This window comes from Gopherus flavomarginatus, chromosome 6 (assembly GCF_025201925.1).
Source record: "Gopherus flavomarginatus isolate rGopFla2 chromosome 6, rGopFla2.mat.asm, whole genome shotgun sequence".
In the NCBI taxonomy this organism is placed as follows: Eukaryota; Metazoa; Chordata; order Testudines; family Testudinidae; genus Gopherus; species Gopherus flavomarginatus.
Window position 1 is genome coordinate 70,056,143 of NC_066622.1, and position 20,422 is coordinate 70,076,564.

At 43.4% G+C, this 20,422-nt stretch overlaps 1 protein-coding gene across 2 annotated transcripts in view; it reads right to left on the bottom strand.

Annotated features, from left to right (window-relative positions):
• Positions 1–203: 203 nt before the first annotated feature.
• LOC127054183 (E3 ubiquitin-protein ligase MARCHF8) overlaps positions 204–20,422 on the bottom strand; it is a 218,141-nt gene continuing 197,922 nt past the window's right edge. Inside the window, exons 4-8 of one of the 2 annotated variants that reach the window (XM_050960173.1) lie at positions 11,707–11,786; positions 10,571–11,419; positions 8,446–8,626; positions 4,894–5,041; positions 204–2,543 (exon numbers count right to left, since the gene is read on the bottom strand). In XM_050960173.1, the coding sequence (XP_050816130.1) occupies positions 2,239–2,543; positions 4,894–5,041; positions 8,446–8,626; positions 10,571–11,419; positions 11,707–11,786 (1,563 nt within the window). In that variant the 3' untranslated portion in view covers positions 204–2,238. The remainder of the gene's footprint in view (positions 2,544–4,893; positions 5,042–8,445; positions 8,627–10,570; positions 11,420–11,706; positions 11,787–20,422) is intronic. The other variant, XM_050960174.1, reaches the window with a different exon arrangement.

The following is a 20,422-nucleotide window of genomic DNA, read 5'->3' on the forward strand; positions in this document are numbered from 1 at the left end:
GCTTAACCTGTTCACTAAGCATAAAAAATACCACGTGATCTAAGTTCTAGTGAACAGACCATGGTCATTGCCAGGACATTGGGAAGAAGGGCATTCAGAAAGGGGCCCAGATAATTGCACTTTAGAATGCAGCGGATAAAGGCAACAGCTGCATGCATGAGGAGATGAGGACTGCATGGATGGTAGAAGGGGAGGGTTCTCGCCTGTCTACACTGGCTGAGCATGGACCATCATGGCCCCCACCACAGCAATAAGTTTATGCCAATGCAGTTTGCTATATTGTCTAGAGACCTGCAATGTTTTAAAGCATCCCAAAAACAGGGTACATGTTATTAACAAAGACCAGGGCCAGTAAGTTGGGGGGGGGAGTGCGCATGCACACACAGACACACACGTTTGAGAAACCACTGGCTGATGTCCCCTTAGCATCCTCCCTCCTTTGCCTCAAAGAAATCCACAGATTTTTATCAAAAAGTTCAAGACAGAAATTAATGTCACATTTTTATGGAAATTTCTCTGATCTGCAGTTTTTCCTTTCCAGTGTCCAACTATTTTCATTGGGCCAAACCCTTGCTCAGTAGGAGTTTGCCTGAGAAAGGATTGAAAAACCCCTGGATAAAGACCTTGGGATTTGGTCAAATACTCCAACACGTAAACAGATTTCCTAATGAACTAAGAGGCCCAATGCAACTCCCAGTACTGTCAATAAAAAGATTCCCATTGACTTTATTGGCAGTTGGATTGGACTCGAATGGAGCAAGTCAGCTCTTAAAACTAGGAACCTTGTGCAATACCTTTTAATTATGACTTTTCCATTTCAATTATGCTGACACTACGGTCTGGTTTAATGAGGTCTGGGATTGAGACAACCTTCACCCTTACTCTAGTTGAAAGAATGATTCCCTAAGAAAGCTCATGTACTTTTAAACATTTGGACAACTCTACCCAGCACTCTTCATCCTGACTCCATACATGTTCCTCTTCCCATCAAACAGTTCATACCATCAGCCATTCACGGGTTTAAAACAAACAAATCAAAATCACTCCGACCAAGGAATATATCAAAATTTGGGCTAAAACAAGAAGACGGTTTCAACCTCAGCTATGTAGAAATAGGAGACCCTATGCAATATTTACTCCTTATTAGTTGTTTCCAACAACCCTTCTTTGTGTTGTCAAATTCTTGGGAGTCACACAGAATACAGCATTAAAGAAGACAGACCATTTTCAGCTGTATTTTTTTTCCTAAAGAGCTCACATTATACCAATACAGTGTCCAAGCCCCTTCGCCAGTGGCTGGAATGATAGTTACATCAGCGATATGTGCAGGTCTATCAACTATGTAGTTGATTTAAAACAAACAAAAAAACCCACAACCCCAGAACAGAATAACAAACCATTACATATTAAAACAAACATTTTACACCCACTACTCTCCATTTACAAGTCACAAGTGCAATATTCTTTGAAAAATTTTCTCCTGAGAGAAAACCCCTAAGAAGCAGAGTTTTTAGTGTTATACTGTGGGTATGCGTTGGACACCACATTAGATTTTTGTAAGGCAAGAGGTTTAGGACCTAACAGGATGTAAGTGGATCAAGAGAGAGTATTAAAAAGGGGTATTTTGAAATGAGACATTCTTTCAAGTTTCATTCTCATTGGACACATATACTACAAAATAAAGACTTTAAAAAGTGCTATATGCTTTGTGAGTCCTTTATCACAATATGTAAAGCATAATCTTATAGCCGCTGCCTACAAGAAATGTTAGTGGCAGTGTTAGCGGTAGATTAGATTCTAGGTCTCTCGTTCCTCTCTCTCAGCTGTTCCTCGATGTCTGAAGCCATCTTCTCATCAAGGCTTACATTACCCCACATGCATTTTGGGATAGTTTAGAGCGAGCTGTCTTTTAAAAAGAAGCAGACTCCATGAAGTTGATGATGGTTCACACCAGACTTGCCATACTCTGACGCCTTGCCTCATCCAGTGAAGCCTCCGGTGTCTCCTTGTACAGGCCAGTCTGAGAGACGAAACATCGAGAGGTATGGAACCATGATAACATACTGACAGATATGTCAGGGGGGTAAAACAAATGCTTTTTTTTTTTTTTTTTTAAAGTAATCCGCCAGTGCTAGGCTGTTAGCTGATTTTAAAATGGTAGAGCAGTTTGCAGTAAACAATGATGCTTTTGATCCTCAGGAACATACAGAACCCTCACCATGCCCTGGCCCCCAAAGATCAGACATGAAGGATTTCTGCACCACAGTCTTCAGGCTCTGTGTAATGTGAAGAGTTTGTATCTGAATGGTGGACCCCAAGCATTTCTTTATTTTCAATGTTTGGCTCCATTAATGCAGGTTTTTCAAAGATACTCTTTTTGCTAGTTTCTGGACAGTTCTGTACATATATTACTCGGTTATAAGCCTTAAGTCTCTTCCACAGCTGTACATACACTTTGCACTGGACATACATGAATAGAAGTCCTCCAGTGAAGCCAATAGCCACAACTACCAGCTTAGTCCAAAATGGCCACTCTAGAATCCCTGGAGGAAAGGAAAGGACCACATTAATATTAGTTAGGCTGCACAGTATCCTTTAAATGAGAGACACAGAATAGGCCACAATCAGAATCTCACATGCAAACCCATCTGAATTTGGGTTAAAATCCTTGGCAGTACTGTATGAGAGCAAACAGATGTGATCATTCCCAGGTTCCTTTATTATTATTGATAAGATGCCATAGGTGTACAGGGCACTTGATAGAAGAGGTAAGTCAGGTCCCGGACTTGAGCAGCAGCTAGTCCAATTCTCAAAGTCCACAGGGTGCAAGTGTGGTAGGAAGTTCTCTTTACAAGTACACCATTCTCTGTCACAGGGTTTGTTTAATGCAAACAGTTCTTGTTATACCAACAGTTATGTTCTCGTTTTTGAAAGCCTGTCAGTTCCAGTTAATAGGTCTGTTCACACTCAACCCCCCTGCTTTACTCTGTGTACAGCCCACGGGGAGTACTACTCCCTACAGGGTATAACTAGCAGCTCGCAAACAGTTCAGGCTCCTTTATACCTCTTCCTGCCCACTCAGTGATCACACAACATATGGATTCACAGGCTTTGAGGCTGAAAGGGATCATCTAGTCAGACCTCAGGCCTAACACAGGCAAGACAGCTTCACCTAGTAGTCCCTATATCCAGCCCAATAACTTAGAGTTGAACTACAGCATCTCTTTTAGAAAGAGACGTCCAATTTTGATTTAAAGGCTGTAAATGGTGGACAATTTACCACATCCCTTGGTAAACCTACCCTCGCTATTACAAATGTGCAGTATTATTTTAGTTCGAATTTGTCCCTATTGGACGCCCAGCCAGTGGATCTTGTTATAGCTCTGTCTGCTAGATTTAGAGACCATTAGTACTGTATATCTTCTCCAGTGTAGGTACTATACATATCAACCCTCTCCATTACTGGCTGGTTAGGGGCATTGCAGGAAAGACCATGACATCACGCTGATCCATCCATTTTCAAGTTTAATGGAGAATCAACAATACTATAACAAATCCATGACCTTCTCGGACACAACATCTGTCACTGTGCTGCACACACATGACCATTTGGAACTGCTCAGCAGTGGCAGGGACAGAACTCAGATTCTCTTGCTCAAAAAGCACAGGACGCTGCCACTTGGTTACAAATGCAACCCCATTAGCTGTTAGCAGTATAGGACCTATGCCATGCAGCCCAGCAGTTTCAATTCTATCCAACGGAGGCAGTGGTGCATGCACACATGCACACACACACACACTAGCCAGCTTACTGTAGTACTCATCAGATTGCTCATTTCATTTGAATTCTGAAACGGAGTACAGTACCAAGTACTAAATATTCATGCTATTCCTATTTATGCTCATCTAAAATGACCTAAAGGCTGTAAATGTTTGAAAGCATATGCTTTTCATAAGCTTATTGATCCCTTGCATTAAAAGGCCAACAATTTTCAATACGCCCATAGATGATGCTGTCAGATGGAAGAGAGACCAGAAGCTTTCATTCAAAGCAGCCTCTTTGCTAAACAAAAATCAAGTACAATCAAACTACAACTGAAAATGAAAAATGACAGTAAGTCATGAAAATGTATATTTTGAAAAGTGGCTGCACTTAAAAATGACTGTGGGCTTCCAAGTTTATTGACGCTCAATTATTTCCACAGCAAATGTGCTTTGCTTACACGTAAAAACGTGGGTTATATTTTTCTGTTTTATTTTTAACTGTTAGCCCTTCAAATGCAACCTGAGATCTAAGAGTCAGGCTAGGTTCTTGTGGTTCCTTCATCACTTCCAGGAATGAAATTTCAGCAGGACATACTCTGTCCTTAGTGACAACTGTGTCAGTGCATCATGTAACTGATTGGACTTTAATACACAGTTCTGTTACCAATGAATAAGGAGGTGCTGAATCTAGCTCCCTCTCTTTTTAGCTGTGCTAGATCTGCAGGGCTACTAGGAATAAAAAGCAGGAAACACTTAGGCCTTGTCTACACAGGATTGGTACCAGTTTAAAAATAGATTTAGTTAAAGCAGTGCAACTTCGTGCGTGAACACTTGTATTGGTTTAAAACTGGTTAGACTGGATTAGCTTGCAGCCATACATTTTACTGGTGCAAACTACACTGATAAGCCAGGTTTAAATCGATTTAAGAATGTCCACACACAAAGTTGCACTAGTTTAACTAACCTGGTTTAGAATCACACCTTTAGTTAAAATGGTGCAACTTTAGGCCTTATTTTAATTACTAAAGCCAGAGATCTGACAGTTTAAAAAACACATCATCTTGCTCAACAGATCCGCCTCTTTCCATTCAGAGTCACTTAAATAAGAAACAAAATAATGTAACATACCAGTAGTCTGTCCCTGTTTAATCTCTTCAGCAGTCCTGTCTATAAGGACATACAGAGACCACACGACGCAGGTGATGGCAATGATATGAAATGTTACAGAGCACATGATCTTCCTCCTCTCACTGGCCGTCATCTGCAACTTCTCCCACTAGCAAGAAATCCAGAAGGCAGAGCAAGCGGTTAGAGGTTTGTGGAAGCGAGAGCAGTGGATGAAAGGAACACTAGTGAACACACCTGACAGGCAGAGGCTGTTTTCCTCACAACACACAGAAGCATTTCTTTTTAAATGTCATTATGTCAGGTAGTTGCCGCAACCCACTAGTCCATATATCTGGGTGCAAGTTCAAGCAGTAGTGACTGGCACTCCAGTTTCTCCCTTGTGACTTTTGGCTCCAATCTTACTCCCATGACTTCAGTGGGAGCAGGAGCTGGTCTTAACAACAAATCTCTGTGCTGGGCCTCGGTGCACTGCTGCTGCTCACGCCTTATTTACCTGTACACACTCCAGTGGTGCAGCAGGGCTCGGGCTGATCCCAAACCCAGTTTTGTACAGCCTAAGCAATACTGTCTGTTAAGAGTGCCCACTGCTCTGTGGCCGAATGAGAGGTGGGGGGCACCAGCAAGTACGCCTGGCAAAATGGTAGTTGCTCAGGAAGGTTTGGCACCACTAATATAAAAACACTGCTATAGAAATGAATGGGCGAGCCACTGGTCAGTTTGTGTTACATGCCCGTCTCTGTACCAAACCCACAGAAGATGGGAGTCTGTTACAGCCCCCAGGTGTATAGCCTGACTTTAGTTCAAGCAATGGAAACTGATGCTTTTAGGTCTAGGTATTCAGTGCGTACATACTAGGCTATTTGATGAAACAATGGAAGTTGCTACCTATGTTTTATATTCAAGTATATTAATGCGGAACCACACTTCCCCTCTGAATAACCAGTAGAGACAATGAGATGAAGTACCATCTGAAATGCCCAGATGTACGCTGATTACCAAGCCATCAATGATTTTGTTATAGTCCCATTAGAAACCACAACGTTTTGGCCATTACTAAGTAGGAAGGATGCAAAAAAATTAGACATTTTTAAAGACATTTACCACTGGTAATCATTCGAAAAAGGCTTTTATTTTTGATGCATTTGAGAATGGGTCTGGCATTTCAGTCTCATATTCAGATTGGAGAAATCCTTCAGACACCTTCTCTGGCTCACACTGTGAGCCACGCATAGTCTCTTCTCCGTTACAGCTATGCAAGCCCATTGGGTTGCATTTGACAATGCATGGATGAATTTGGCCTACAGAGCTTACAACAGAGAAAAAGGAGCTTGAGGCTTCCCAACCACAACTCCCATGAGGCACCGTGGCAGCATTTCCAAATCAAAATATTTGTGTGTTTGGCCAAATATTCCAGTTACCAAATTCTGCCAAAAATCATTTTTTTCCTGTGGAAAACTTAGATTAAAATGATTTTTTATTTCATTTTCATAAAAATTTTACAAGGAAAAAGCTCCCATGTTTTGACCAGCTCTACTTCATAAGCTGGGTTGTTGTTTCCTAGCTCTGTTGGAAACTCGGACTCTCTCCTTATGGGGTCAATGGGCCAAACACTTTACAGACCTGATTCATGACTGCTTTATCCCCACTGGGACTTGAAGTTAAACCTGGAATGATCACTTTGGTTCTTATGCTACTGGCAAGCACCACGCCTATATTTTGGCCTTCTCTTGTTCACAGTCCCGCTACAGGTTATTTTCTCCTGATTGACAGGATACAATACAGGAGGAATTGAGGATGAGGTGTCAGCTTGACTGCAGTTTGAATCTCAGGAATTTTTGAGGCCTAATTCCATTTTGTTTGTTTGTGTTCCCTCCTCCCCATCTCCCCCGTTTATGGTTCTGTTCTGATCATTTTTGGTACCTGGTTTCTTCATAATAGATTAAATTTTCAGAAATGATGAGTGGATTTTGGATACTTCCCTTTCTGGGTGCCCAATGTGGTATGCCTCATAGGGACCAGATTTTTAGAAAATGCTGAGCATCCACTCAAGGTGTTCCAAATTTGACACCTCAAAAAACTGAGATGCCCCAAACCACTAGCCAGTTTGTTAATTTAGACTATTGTGTTTTTATCCTTGCCTTTATTTATTTTATTTTTGTTTGGTCTTCTTTGTGGTCCAACATCAGGGATGGCCAAAGCATGACCTGCAGGCCCAATGGCACCCAGGATGTTCTAGAGTGCAGCTCACAGCTAACTTCCTCCACATATAAGAAGGCGTGGCTGGGAGAAACGACAGGCCCCAAAATGCAGGTCTCCATCATGATTCAAGAGGTCTCTGTTCAGAACAGCATCATGTCCTGAGCTATATATTTTGCAGACTGCACTTCTGTATTAAAGATGAAGGTGGCTGAAATCTGCTTCATTTTCTGTAGATTAGTAGTGGCTTTGGGATCCTGGCCAACTACCATTACAGCCCTTGGATGGTTACACTTTGGACTCCCCATCCTAGTGATTCAGGATCATCTGCTTGATTTTAATCTTCTATGCTTATTCTTGTCTCAGACTGAGGTTACTTTTATTAACCTCTAACATGGGCAGGCACAGCATGATTTGCCAGTGCTAAGAATATTAGTGGTTCTTATGCAGAAATCCTACTGGTGAGCATCAACTTTGCCTTTGAAAGACAGAGGTATTTGGGATAGGAAAATGGATACTGGACACAACAATGGACAGATCCTTGTGTTCGTCAGTATCGGTAAGGTAAGTCAGTGGGTGTATAGATGGCAGAAAGTGTTAAATAATAGCTGTTGGTTCTAGCAAGTTGAAGTCATAAAATGTTACTATGTATGTTCAGTGCAGAAAAGGAACAAAACATTATTTTTCTGGGTGAATTTCATTGCACCATAAATAAGATTTTGGCTTTAAAAAAAAAATTGCTACATTATTATTTTTTATGTAACCAAAGGACTTCAATGGAATCATTTTACAAATAAATATGAAAAATACAGAGTCTACAATTCCCACATCTTCAAGAAAATTCATAAACCATATGGGCAACAGTACAGCAAACCCTGTGCTTTAGAGTGGGTCTCAGCTCTGAAAGGTGACTGTAGAAATGGTAGGCCCTAACAAAACAGATCAGTTCCTGGTGTACTTTCAGAGTTACAGCTGCTGACTTTGCTGACTAAAATAAATGTTTCCTCTTCTTTATTCCTGTTAGTCCTGTGGAGCCAACCCAGTCACTGGAGAGGAAAATAGATTTTTTTCTGGCTTGGGCCGCATCAACAGGAATGTCAATTAAGTTCTGACAGCAGATTCTTTATTACTGGTGATGCATGAAACCAGAAAAAATCCAGCTTCACTCTCAGATCCCAGGTTGCATTTTCACGTAGAAAATACAGATTTATAAAATTGAGCAGACTGTATATGGAATCACTGAGGGATGATAAGCATGGAGTCCCACTGTGCCATGTTTTAAAAAAGAGTCACTTTTGCGAGCAGTGCCACACTTTTAAGGCAAACTATTTCTTTGGAACCAGTCCTTGGACCTACCTTTCGTAGGGGCTTTAATTTGGTCTCCATGATGAACTCATACTTGCAGAGTTCACAACATCGAGTGTCTGAGCTCTTGATCCACTGCTGCAGGCAGGCTTGGTGCACGAAATGAAGACTTCCTGTGCAGTGACAGGGGGTAATCAAGGGGCTTTCCTCATCTCCTTCACAGTGACATATCCTGAATCAGGAGCAAAGCAGCTCATTAGGAGGCAGCAGCAGAGACAGGGAAAACCAAAACAACATAGAGGAGGCTTTTAACATTTGTGATCAGGCACGGTCAACCAGTGAAGATTCCAAACGACATACATTTCAAACCAAGAAATTTATCAATAAGAAATACCAACAAATAAAATAAAATATGACACACAATAACTGAGCACAAACACTGCTAACTACACAATTTCTCTCTAGCTCACTGGGCAGACACATAAGGTCTGAAAGAGATTTGGTAATGAAAAGAGAAAGAACAGGGTAAGAAATTACAACGCATTGTCTTGTCTACCAGAACAATAGTACTTTACTGAGAGTGGCATTTAAGCAGTACGGACACTTCCCATGACAGAACATGCTCACAGAGGTGTAAACCTAACTGTGGTTTACAATTAAAAAAAAAAAAACAAAAAAACAAAAAAACCAGAAACCATCATACCCACACAAACTCCACAAGAACATGAAGGGCTAACCTATGAGGCCTGAATCTTGCCTTCTGGGATGGATTATATCTAGTAAAAGTTACCAAGAGATGGACTCAGGCTGCAGAGCTCTGGTCGGACTCTTGCCAAAGTTGGGAATGTTTAGATCTTCTGCCCATCTCAACTCACTCACTTTGTAATGGCTGCCAATGACAGCTACAGTAAGGTTCCCCATATTCCCTATCGATTAACCTAGTGGGCACTGAGTAGCTCCTCTCCCAATACGTTGCCAGTCCAAGGTACTGCAGTTCCAATTCCATTTCAAGCTCCAGTTAACGGAGACACTTGGTTCTGCATATTGCCACGGAAGCAGACGGATAATTAATTTCCTATGAGGTTGTTTTAAAAAGTTAATGAAGAATAACACTGGGGGCACGAGTGCAGAAGGTCAGTGAGGATGGGACCAATATCTTCTGGAGCATCCCACCTACCCACTGTCGGAAACCCTTATTGAGTCCCTGTGACCCAGCTGCTACTTTGCACTCTGACTGCTGGCTGAGGAGCCAAGTGGTGAAGGTAAGTGGGCTGGCAAGTATCACTGGGGCCCAGGGATGAGAAGCAGCAATGAGGTGGACTGTGCTGAACAAGGGGGCAGGGTGAGTAGCATTGGGGAGGCAGGTGGTAACAGGAAAGGAGTCAGGAAGCAGGGGATACATTATGGGCCTTTGCAGAGGTTGGGTCACTTGTAGGGGAGAGAGAGGAGTTGGAGAGGATGATTGATAGGAGAACAGGGGCCAATTCTCACTATACCGAGTGCCTACCCAAAACCAGGCTGAGGCAGAGTGGCAGACTCTGCACCCAGCTGAGGGGGCAGAACTAGGTAGCTGCTTCTGATAGGGCTTTATGTCTTCCGGATCTGGTTAAGTTTCTGCAGCGGCACAGTCCATCCAGACCACACCTCACTTGTTTGGCCTCACACGATGGACACGCATCAGGACCATGTTCTGGCTCATCACTAACAGTGAGCCCTTGAATTACGCTTTTCACCCGAGGCCCTTTATGAACAGATACATGGAAATAAACAGAAAAGCTTTACCAAAAAAAATCATACGTAAGTTGATCAAATCTAGGAAGTGACACTTAAATGGCCCATTTTCCAATGACCATCAGCAAAGCACATTGCTCTTTAAGCTAAGAACGTTCAGCTTGGCCTTTAATATGTGTAGCTGATTCTCTCAGATATTCCTGGGTTTGGCACCAATAAAACCACTTTGGAATGCGGAGCTGTGAAGCAAATTGCTTTGGGTTGCAAAGAATTTACTGACTTAAACGCAAGCTTCCACTTAGTGGACTAATAAAGCATTGGAAAAACAGCAGGCCTCAAACTGCACATATTAAAGCAAGGTGAGAGAACACAAAGGCAGAGAAAGCAGAGCAGGTCACCGCCGAGTGTGGGAGGGGGCAGAGGAAGGCGTTCTCTGTAAACCAACCTGCAGGCATCCCCCGACGTGGACACAGGGGAAAGAGGGGGGAATTTTTCTGACAGGGGAGAAGGGCAGTCTAGGTCACTGTCTTTCTCAACTGAACACAGTGGTGCCCGCAGCTCCTTTGATTTCAACCTCACGGAGGCACTGTCCTCGAATACGTCATCATCCCCCATGTCATCAGAGCAGAAGCCTGTGCTTTCCACCAGCACGCTGGAGGATTTTGCAGTTTGGAAGTGGCTTGGATAGCTCTCTAGTTCATGGAACTTATGCAGGCTGCTGGCACTCGAGCTGTGGGAGAAGGAAAAGAGGTAGCGCAGCAGCTTTTTGCTTCTTGCTGACATCTCATTGTCCACCTTGTCATCCAGGAGAGGTATATGCACCGCGTGGTGGTTCTCGGCTGCTCCCGAAGCGCTCGAGTAGGTGGGGGAAAGAGACGGCATGTAAGAGTGTTTAGAATTGCTAAAAGAAGGCCTGAGATTGAGTGATTTCTTCTCTTTCTGATTAAATCTGTTAATCCTTAAACACTGCTCCTGTGTCGGGGTCAGTTTGCCTTCAGAGCACGTTCGCTCCCCATAGTTAGAGCCCTCTGTGGTGCTCTGTGCCTTCTGGTCCATGTCCTTGAGGGACTTGGAGAATTTAAGAGCTCTGGCGGCTTTTGCATTTTTAGCAGACTCAAGCGCATGGACCCAATCCTGCCCATGGGAGTTTCTCTTTGATGCCTGTAACGTGTCCTGACAGATTACTGTCACTGTGACCCCCTGTGTCAGAGAATTCTGGCAGTGAGGATTTTTCAAGACAACAGCAGACTGCACTGGACTGTGATGACAACATTCAGAAAATACTGCACTGGAACTGCATGCAGAACAGTGGAATAAAAGCACAGAAAGTAAAAACAATTATACAAGGGAACACGTATAATCAAAGTGAAGAAACAAGAATTATGGCTAGTGTTGGGCTGGTAAACACAGCAAGCAAACAGTAGGTGGATCCCATGGAGCAGCACTAGACAGTATTCGAGAGAAACAAATGGGACATTTAGAATCAGAGCCCTAGATTGCTTACTTCCTGGTGTACATGATTTTTTCATAAATTGGTCCTTGTACAGGCCCCACTGCAGCTCTACAAACAACAAACATTACCTGCAGATGTCCTGATTGGATGGTGTAACAGAGGTTCGAGAGAAGCTATGAGGAGCAGAAACGGAGGTTGGACTGCCAGCCTGCAATAAGAAATGACAGGTCAGCTTTTCTGAAGCACCAGTCTTTAGTATCAAACACAGTATCTGGGGGCAGATACTGCATCAGATCCAATGCTCTTGGGTTAGTTGTAGATGTGTGAGGCTTGTGGAGACAAGCACTGTATGTCAAAGAGCTTTGTTTGACTAATGAGTGTACACCATCACAACCCTTGGAAGAGGTATTCATATACCTGGAGCATACCTCTTCACACCAAAATGCAGCCTTCTCTGGGGTGGAACCTGGCAGTTTTTAAACTCTATAAAGAACAACAGTTCAGGAAATGAAGAATGCCATATTCATTCAAAGGAGGAATTAAACAGGGAGAGAGTATTTACCTAATTAGGATTTAGCTAGCACACAGGAGCTAACACTGCTATTTGAAAATACCATGGGACATTTAATGACGACAAGAGGCCAGGGTCTTGGCTTTCTAAGAGTCAGGCCATCAACAGTCCAGTATCCCACACATCATTCTGGGGCATATGTTCAGTACCAGCTCCCAGGAAAGAGCACCCCATGCTGAATCAGACCCCTCCCTGATGTGCTCTTTATACTTTGAGGTTTTATATTCTGGGTTTATACTGACAGAGCCTCCCATCTGTGTGGAGGCAAACCCTGGTGGCACTTAGCTTGAGGAGACCTGACAAGATCACAGCCTGAAATGCAACAGCTGAAGAATCCAGAGTTCTGCTCACCCAAATGAAAAATAAAGATCATCCATTTGGGCTGAAATTAAGAGAGGGAAAATTCAGGTTGAATCTCAGGAAAAGCAACAGACTAGACTGTAGAATAATCAACGTGCGGAAGTGGTAGACGCTCCAGCATCTGGCACATTTAAAACTAGAATTGAGAAAACTCTAACAGAAATACAGTATGGAGTATTCTTGCCCTGACAGGGAACAGGACCACATGACCTAACATTCATGTATTGGTGAATGTGAAATGTTTCTACCATTCTGAAATTTCAGATGAAGGAATCGGGTATGTGTAAACTCTATGTACATGGGTAACCTGTAGGCAGACTCCCCTACATTCCATGGCTGAAGAATTTGCTGTGTATTTTGACCCTTGTTGCAGAGTTGTGCTCTAGAATCCCAACTTTTATTTAAAAGTAAAATCATGTTTCTAGCTATTTTGGTTGCAAAGCAAAGCAAACCTTGAAAACCTGAACAGTGCATTGTCATCTGCCTTAGTCTGCAGGCAGCCTGAAAAAAAAGAGTTTTGAAAGGAGCTAAATGCCCCATTCATCTCAGTGGGGTGCTAACTCTGAAACCAAAAGATGACAATTTAAAATGACAGTACTAATGCTTTTATTGTTGAACCTTTAGCAGAAACATCCAGCTAATATGCTTGACCACAACCTCAGACTGCCTCACATTTCTACATTTCTTCAGCTACCAGATACCTCAACTGCCCCTTATCCAGCTGCCAAAACTCAAGCTTCCCAAAGGAAACTTTTGCAATGCAGTTCTACAGGGTCAGTACAAAAAAATCTTTGTCATATAAAAACTAAATATGTGGGACAGAGTTAAATACACAGTTTACTATCAAAATATATAGCACAGGGGCTACTATACCGAGTGTAATATTCAATCCCATATTTAATTTATTAAAAGCCTCTCTGGTACATTTAAAATGAAGTTGCCACAAGCTTTAGGAATTTTACTGCAGAATTTAGGTTCAGCTTGCCACAGAGTATGCATGACTTTACTTATAGATAGATGGGTATCCTACCAGAGAGGGTCACCTATAAAATAATAATCACAGAAAACATCAGGCCAAAATCTGTTTGAATTACATTAAGGGTGTGACAAACCAACAAACTGCACATCAACAGTTGGTTATATTAGCTTTGCCCTGAGGACCATAGCTCATATATTTTATACTATGTGAATCAACACCCTGGTAACAGAGTGAGTCCTCACCTACACGTGTTGAGGTGAGTTCAAGACAGTGCCAGATGTTTTTTGGAAATTCTTTAGTTTTGTCTCTTTGTCTTATTGCCATCAACTTCAAAACAGGTTTTTCTCGGACATTAAATGTTCTTGTCTCCCAACATGATTCTTTTGTGATCATTGTGGTTGTTTTTCAAAAACACCACCACCACATCAGTGTGGAAGCTGACATTTTGATCTGCAGTAATTATGCAAATGTGCATTAATGAGATTTTTTTAAATGCTGTAGGACATATTTAGCAAGCTTTTAAAAACAAAATATTGACCCAATGGAACAGCACACTACACTGTGCCTTGGAAACACAAATGCAGATGTTGCTGGAAGCACAGGAGTTTACTCAAGAGATAAATACATCTCAGGCTCTTGAAAGAAAAAGATATAAGAAGTATCTGGCAATATGAACCCTGGAGACAGGACCGAATCCCGGCTCTGCTTCCCATGGAAGGAAGGACCATGCAAACATCCTTGTAGAGAAGTGAGACTCACTGGCACAGTGCCTCCTGCTGGTCATCCTGGGAATTAGCTCTTGTCCAGCTCAGAGTGCCCTCTGCTGGCTGGTGACTCACCTGCCTCAGCCCCTATGACCCTCCCGGACCACAGTGCCCCTTACCCTCAGGTTCTGCCCACCACAGTACCCCAGACGCTGGGTCTCCCCTCCCAGGGGAACCCCCAACCCTCTATCCCCCCCTTGCCTCAGTGGCTACTGCCAGTCATCATCTAGCCCCTGTTCACTGGGGTAGACTGCAGTGTAATGGCCACTCATCATTGGCAAGGGGAGCTTGGACCTACTGCCTTCCCTTGCAGCCCAGTACCTCTCTAGGTCTTTCTGTCAGGCCATAGCCTGGGAGGTTGCCAGGCCTGAGGTCCCCAGCTCAGCCTGCCCCTTCCCCAGCACTGTTCTGCCCACGGTACCCTTTGCTCCGTCAAGCAGCAAGGTCTATCTCTGTCCAAAGCTGCCTAGAGAGAGATTCCTCCAACTTCTAGCCCACAACCCTCTTGTCAGGGACAGCTGGGCCCTAACTGAGCTGGACACAGCTGTAGCTGCTGCTCCAACCAGCCTAGCTTGGCTGTTTTAACCCCTTTTCTCCAGACCTCCCCACGGCATCCCTCAACCCGGAGCTGTTTCAACCCCTTCAGGGCTGGAGTGGGGTGACCACCCTGCTATAGTCCTACAATGTCCATGTGGGCTCACGACGGGCCTGGCCCACACCTAGGGTGTCTGGGCATGGTGCAGAAGGGATGAAGAAGGTATACACTCACTCCATGGGCTGTTTGGGCATGGGGAGACCATTCAACCCTCAGACGGCTCTCCGTGGGGCCCACAGAGGTTATTCTCATGGGGGAGCAGGAAGAGGGTGCAGAAAAGGGAGTAGTATGCCCCCCCACCAAAAAAAAAGAAAAACACAAAACTAAACAGAAACAAAATGGCAAGACTTTACAACAGTGATCACTTTAGTCCCTATGGCAATTTTTGTCTGAATAGGGGACCTCCCGTCCCTACATTGTAGAACAATATTGGTGTGCACTGTTTGTTGCTGCTCCCTTCCCCAGAAGAGGCTGCATCTTAGTGGTGCTGGATGCATACAAAGCCCAATTCTGCAAACCCTTAATGGCAGAACTCCCAGTGAAAGCAAGATCAAGCCCAAAGTTTGTGCAATGCTTTGGCTCCAGTGCAATGTAAAATATTATTGATGAGTTATAAACCCCTCAAAAGAGAGACGGGTAGTAGAAACACTGGCCTGAAATGGTTCAACCGCATGAGTGGAAAACCTAAAATTAACCAAGTGAGGCTCTAAGAGGCTGTGAAAGCCAAGAATGGACAGAAACAGTTACATTAAAATTCTCTCTTTGCATCAACTCAGCTAAACTAAAAATGAATACTTCCATCAAAACTTCCTGATTGGCCCCCCCCCATTGCAGGACAGAAAGTGCTGCAAAGGCATCGTGCTACACAGAGGCCTGGTCCACACTACGGCATTAAATCGATTTAACGCTGTACCCGTCCACACTACAAGGCACTTTAAATCGATTTTAAGGGCTCTTAAAATCGATTTCTGTACTCCTCCCCAACGAGAGGAGTAACCCTAAAATCGATATTACTATATCGATTTAGGGTTAGTGTGGACGGAAATCGAAGCTATAGGCCTCATTCTTTTACTGAGCTACCCAGAGTGCACCACTCTGGAAATCGATGGTAGCCTAGGACCATGGACGCACACCACCGAATTAATGTGCCCTAGCGTGGACGCGTAAAATCGATTTTATAAAACCAGTTTTATAAAACTGGTTTTAATAATTTCAATTTTATGCTGTAGTGTAGACGTGGCCAGAGTGTAAATGTAATCCTGAGACCGCGATCCTGCACAAAAATGCCACATGACCAAAAAATTAAAGACTGTATTGTAATGCACATGTACATACAACCTTAACTGTGGCATTTACTAATTTCTGACTGCTTCTCTTTGCAAGCTTAATGTCTGAAGCTCTGTTTCATTTCTTAAATCTTCCCAAATGATATTCCATCTGCATGTGAGAAATTGTATTCATTTTTCTTATGCAAAAATCCACAACTGTAACAGAACATGGAGAAACTATCCATTGATTAACTTTCAACTTCAATACACACGCATACATTGGACCAAAAGAATCCTGGGATATTGTACATTCAAAAAGAAATCTACTGTGGTACAATAAAAAACAGAGGATATGCACAAAGTACATTTTTTCTACTCTTAAAACTCAGTCAAATCTAAGCAGATTGTCACTGATATAAGTACCTGTTTTTCAGGAAACGTCCCTGTCAAATTTCAATCTCTAAAGTGCAAGATCTGTTCAAGAAAGCTTGAAAAAAATTGTAATGGAGAAGGTGTATTTCCCCCCCACCCGCCCCATTCTCTTCCTATGGAAAAACAGCAGGACTGTTTTCGCTCAAACTCCCCACCAAACACAAACCAAACCAAAAATAAATTTAACCTCAGAAAGTGACCAGACCTAGACATTTTCAGTAATTTGAAAGATAAAAGTTTGAGGACATTATAAACAACTGAAAGAGACCCCCTTTGGAATATATAGACACTTAGGGTATGGCTACATTTGGAATTTCAAAGCGCTGCCGCGGCAGCGCTTTGAAGTGTGAGTGTAGTCAGAGCGGCAGCGCTGGGAGAGAGCTCTCCCAGCGCTGCATGTAAACCACATCCCTTACGGGTGTAGCGTGCAGCGCTGGGAGCTCCCAGCGCTGCTGCCCTGATTACACTGACGCTTTACAGCGCTGTATCTTGCAGCGCTCAGGGGGGTGTTTTTTCACACCCCAGGTGCAGCGCTGTAAAGTGTGAGTGTAGCCTTAGAAAACCTTAACAACAGTGTAGCTGCTGCTACTTACTCCAGCTTTTATGCACGTTATAGTATGTCTCTAAGTATTATTAGTTAAAATATGTACAATAGCTGGTAGTGTTTTTCAAAGCATTCTTGACTGTATTAGGTTTTTTGTTATGCTGACATCACAGCGCATATCTTACATACAAAAGACCTCATCACTAACTCCAGTTTTATATAGTTTTACTGCATTGACTTCAGTGCACTTGCTCCTGATGAACACCAGTTTCTGTGAGAGGAGAATCAGATCCAGAGCACTTAGAATGAATCCTGGGAATTAAATTAGCAAACTGCTCCATATTGCCATAGCGGTGTCCCACAATAACTCAGAAGAAAGGTCAGCACATGGTGAACAGTGTATATCATAGACTCATAGACTCATAGGTCAGAAGGGACCAATCTAATCATCTAGTCTGACCTCCTGCACAACATTCCAGTCTGATGCAATTCAGCAGGATCAGTGTGTAATCTCCAGTGTCGTTACTCAGGTAATCACAGTGAGTTTGAATGTGATAATCTGCTGAAGCCCAGTTAGTTCTGGGATCACCATTAGAAAGAAGCCTGCGATAGCCTCTAATTCTAATTCCCTTTTCTCCTCTGAACAATCCTGTTAGCAAAGGACCTCAGCACCTTTTTTACAGTAATGTCTGCCCACAACTAAGTGCTGCACATCTGACCAGTCAAATCCCAGCCCCCCCAAACCAAAACAAAGCAATTTTCGTTGTAGTGCATGATGTAGATCTGGCTGTGGCTAAGCAATATTCCTAATTATCTACTCCTCTGAGTAGGTGACTGCTTACAGTACTGTCGTCCCACTTCAAGCTGTGCTTTGGTAATAGTAATTATCCCTAGCATTAAAGAACAGCTCTTGTCATATTCAAACAAAATGATCAAGTTACTCATTGAAGACACAGTTAAAAACAAATCCAGCCCCAGGGTAATTCATCCATTGATTAAAAATGTGGTATGAAGAAGGTGAAGCTTTTTCCCACCCCTGCCAATGCTGCCGTATGTAGTTGCAACAGCAGGCAAAAATCTTAGTACTTTTTATTATTTATGTTATGGTGACACTTGAAGCCTGAAAGGAGACTAGGGTCCTAATGTGCTAGATAGATGCTGTATATATCTGTGGTGAGACACCTTCCCTGCTCTAATCTAAATAGGAAATATAGAGACAAAGTGTGAGGGAAAGGAAGAGTCATTACATCCCTGCTTTAGAGATGAAGAACTGAGGCAAGCAGAGATTAAGCAACACGGAAAGTTACAAAGGAAGTCTATAGCGGGGCCAAGAATCGAACCCAGCTCCCCTGAATTCCAGGTCAGTGATTATTCACAAAACCAGCTTTCCTCTGATTTTGTGTTGTGATCCAGCCACTCTGTGCTGCACTGCCGACATAAAATAGATAAATAAATAAAATGAAATCCCCCAGCCAGTCTACCCAGCTCTCAGAATCACTCCAGTATTAGGGGGACCCCTCTCTCCCCCCATGGCACAGAACTGTTAGAGAAGCTCCTGCACACTTCCCCTCACAGCTGTAGGAGCAAAGTGGGCATGACTGGGCTCTCTGACATCTCGCTAATCCCAGCTGCTGTATAAATCTTTTGGGGATGCAGGTGGAATTTAGGGCAGCCTGCATCTGCCCACATCTGGCTCATGATTGGGGAGGCACAAAGGATGTCACTTTCGCATCCCTTTCCTCATCTGAGCTGAGTGCTCCCTGTGATGCTTTCCAGGGGTACCCATGGTTGTGAGGCACCTTGCTACCACTGGCATGAGGAAGCCTTGTCTGTGCCCGCTGCGTGTCAGCTCCCTGACTCCTACAGTCACAGGCAACACCAGCACTACCCTCTCAGTCTGTGCAGGCTCCACTGTCCCTCTGCAGGTCAGCAATTGCATGCTGGAATCAGGAGGCAAGAGTCAGGGTCAGCCTGGGGTCAGAGACTGGATATTAGAAAGCGAGGTGAGGTCTGGAGTTGCAGCAAGTCAGAAATTTGTGTAGTTGCCCAGACAACTTCTTAGGGCACCCTCTTGGGTTAAACAGTGAGCAAGGGCCAATCGAAGGCTGCAGGGTGCTCTCGCTCTGGTCCCTTTGGGCAGTACTGCCTGCGGCACCTAATGGCTCTGCATGGCCTCCTGGGGGAACATCAGCTGTCCCAGGCTTGGGTACTAGTCCCACGAATGCTTACGCTGACTCTACAATCCTTTATGGGCAAAATTCCTATTGAAGCTAAAGGGACTTTTGCCTACAGTGCTATAAGATTTGGCCCCCAGGGTAATATGCCACAGTGAGGAGTATAGTAGAAATACAAAGGTTAGACAGATCATCAAAGAAATATTTAGATTCATTATCACCAGGTTTCAAACTTCACAACAATCAACATATTTCTAAATACCAATGAGCAATTTTAATTCTCTGTTCTAAGAAGTACCATGAAACATGCAGCAACTCGTGAGTAAGGAAGGTAGAGGAGGTTCGCATTAAACCCCAGGGATACATTCATAAGTTATTTGGAGCCACTGCAGAATAACCATAATTGCTTGGCTCAGTCCAGTGCTGTCAACACCTCGCCTTCATGAGCATGAAATGCATTCGCAGCTTATTTGAATACAGCAAAACACACAAACAAATTGGCTGGAAACTCTAGTTATAGTTCAATCCCCAGACACTGGTCTCTGTCTTTTCACGGTGTATCTATGCAGTGCCTAACATGATGGGGTTCCGATCCTTAGTTGGTGTCCCTTGGTGCTACTGCAATTAATAAAAAATAAGGAGAACTCGTGATGCACAGTGTTATATGTCCAAAGTCTTTCCTTCTCATTGCTTGGAGTAGCCAACATAAATACAGGTGGTCTCCAAGTAGACTGGGGCATAGGAGTGGAAGTTGAGAGGTTGCTTTCAAGGGCTCAGATACCATAGTGCTGGACAGTACAATAGCAGGATTGAGCATTAAACACAGTCCTGTAAACCCTTACTGTCAGGCATAGGTCCTTTTAACTATGGTAAGAAGCACTACATCCAGCATGTACTGATGGAAGAGTCTGTACTTGGAATAAATGCCTTGCAGAGATGCAGAATGGTCAAGAACCAAAACAGGAGACCATAGCAGAATAGCTGGAATAATTCAGTCCCACTGTCACAGAAAAATTAGTGTCTGCTAAGTGTGCTCTGAAGTCATTGCAGTAGTAGTATCTTAGGACTGGACTACACTTAAAATTCAGGTCAACACAGCTATGTTGCTCAGGGGTATAAAAAACCACCCCTGCGTGACATAGCTTTGCCAGCCTAAC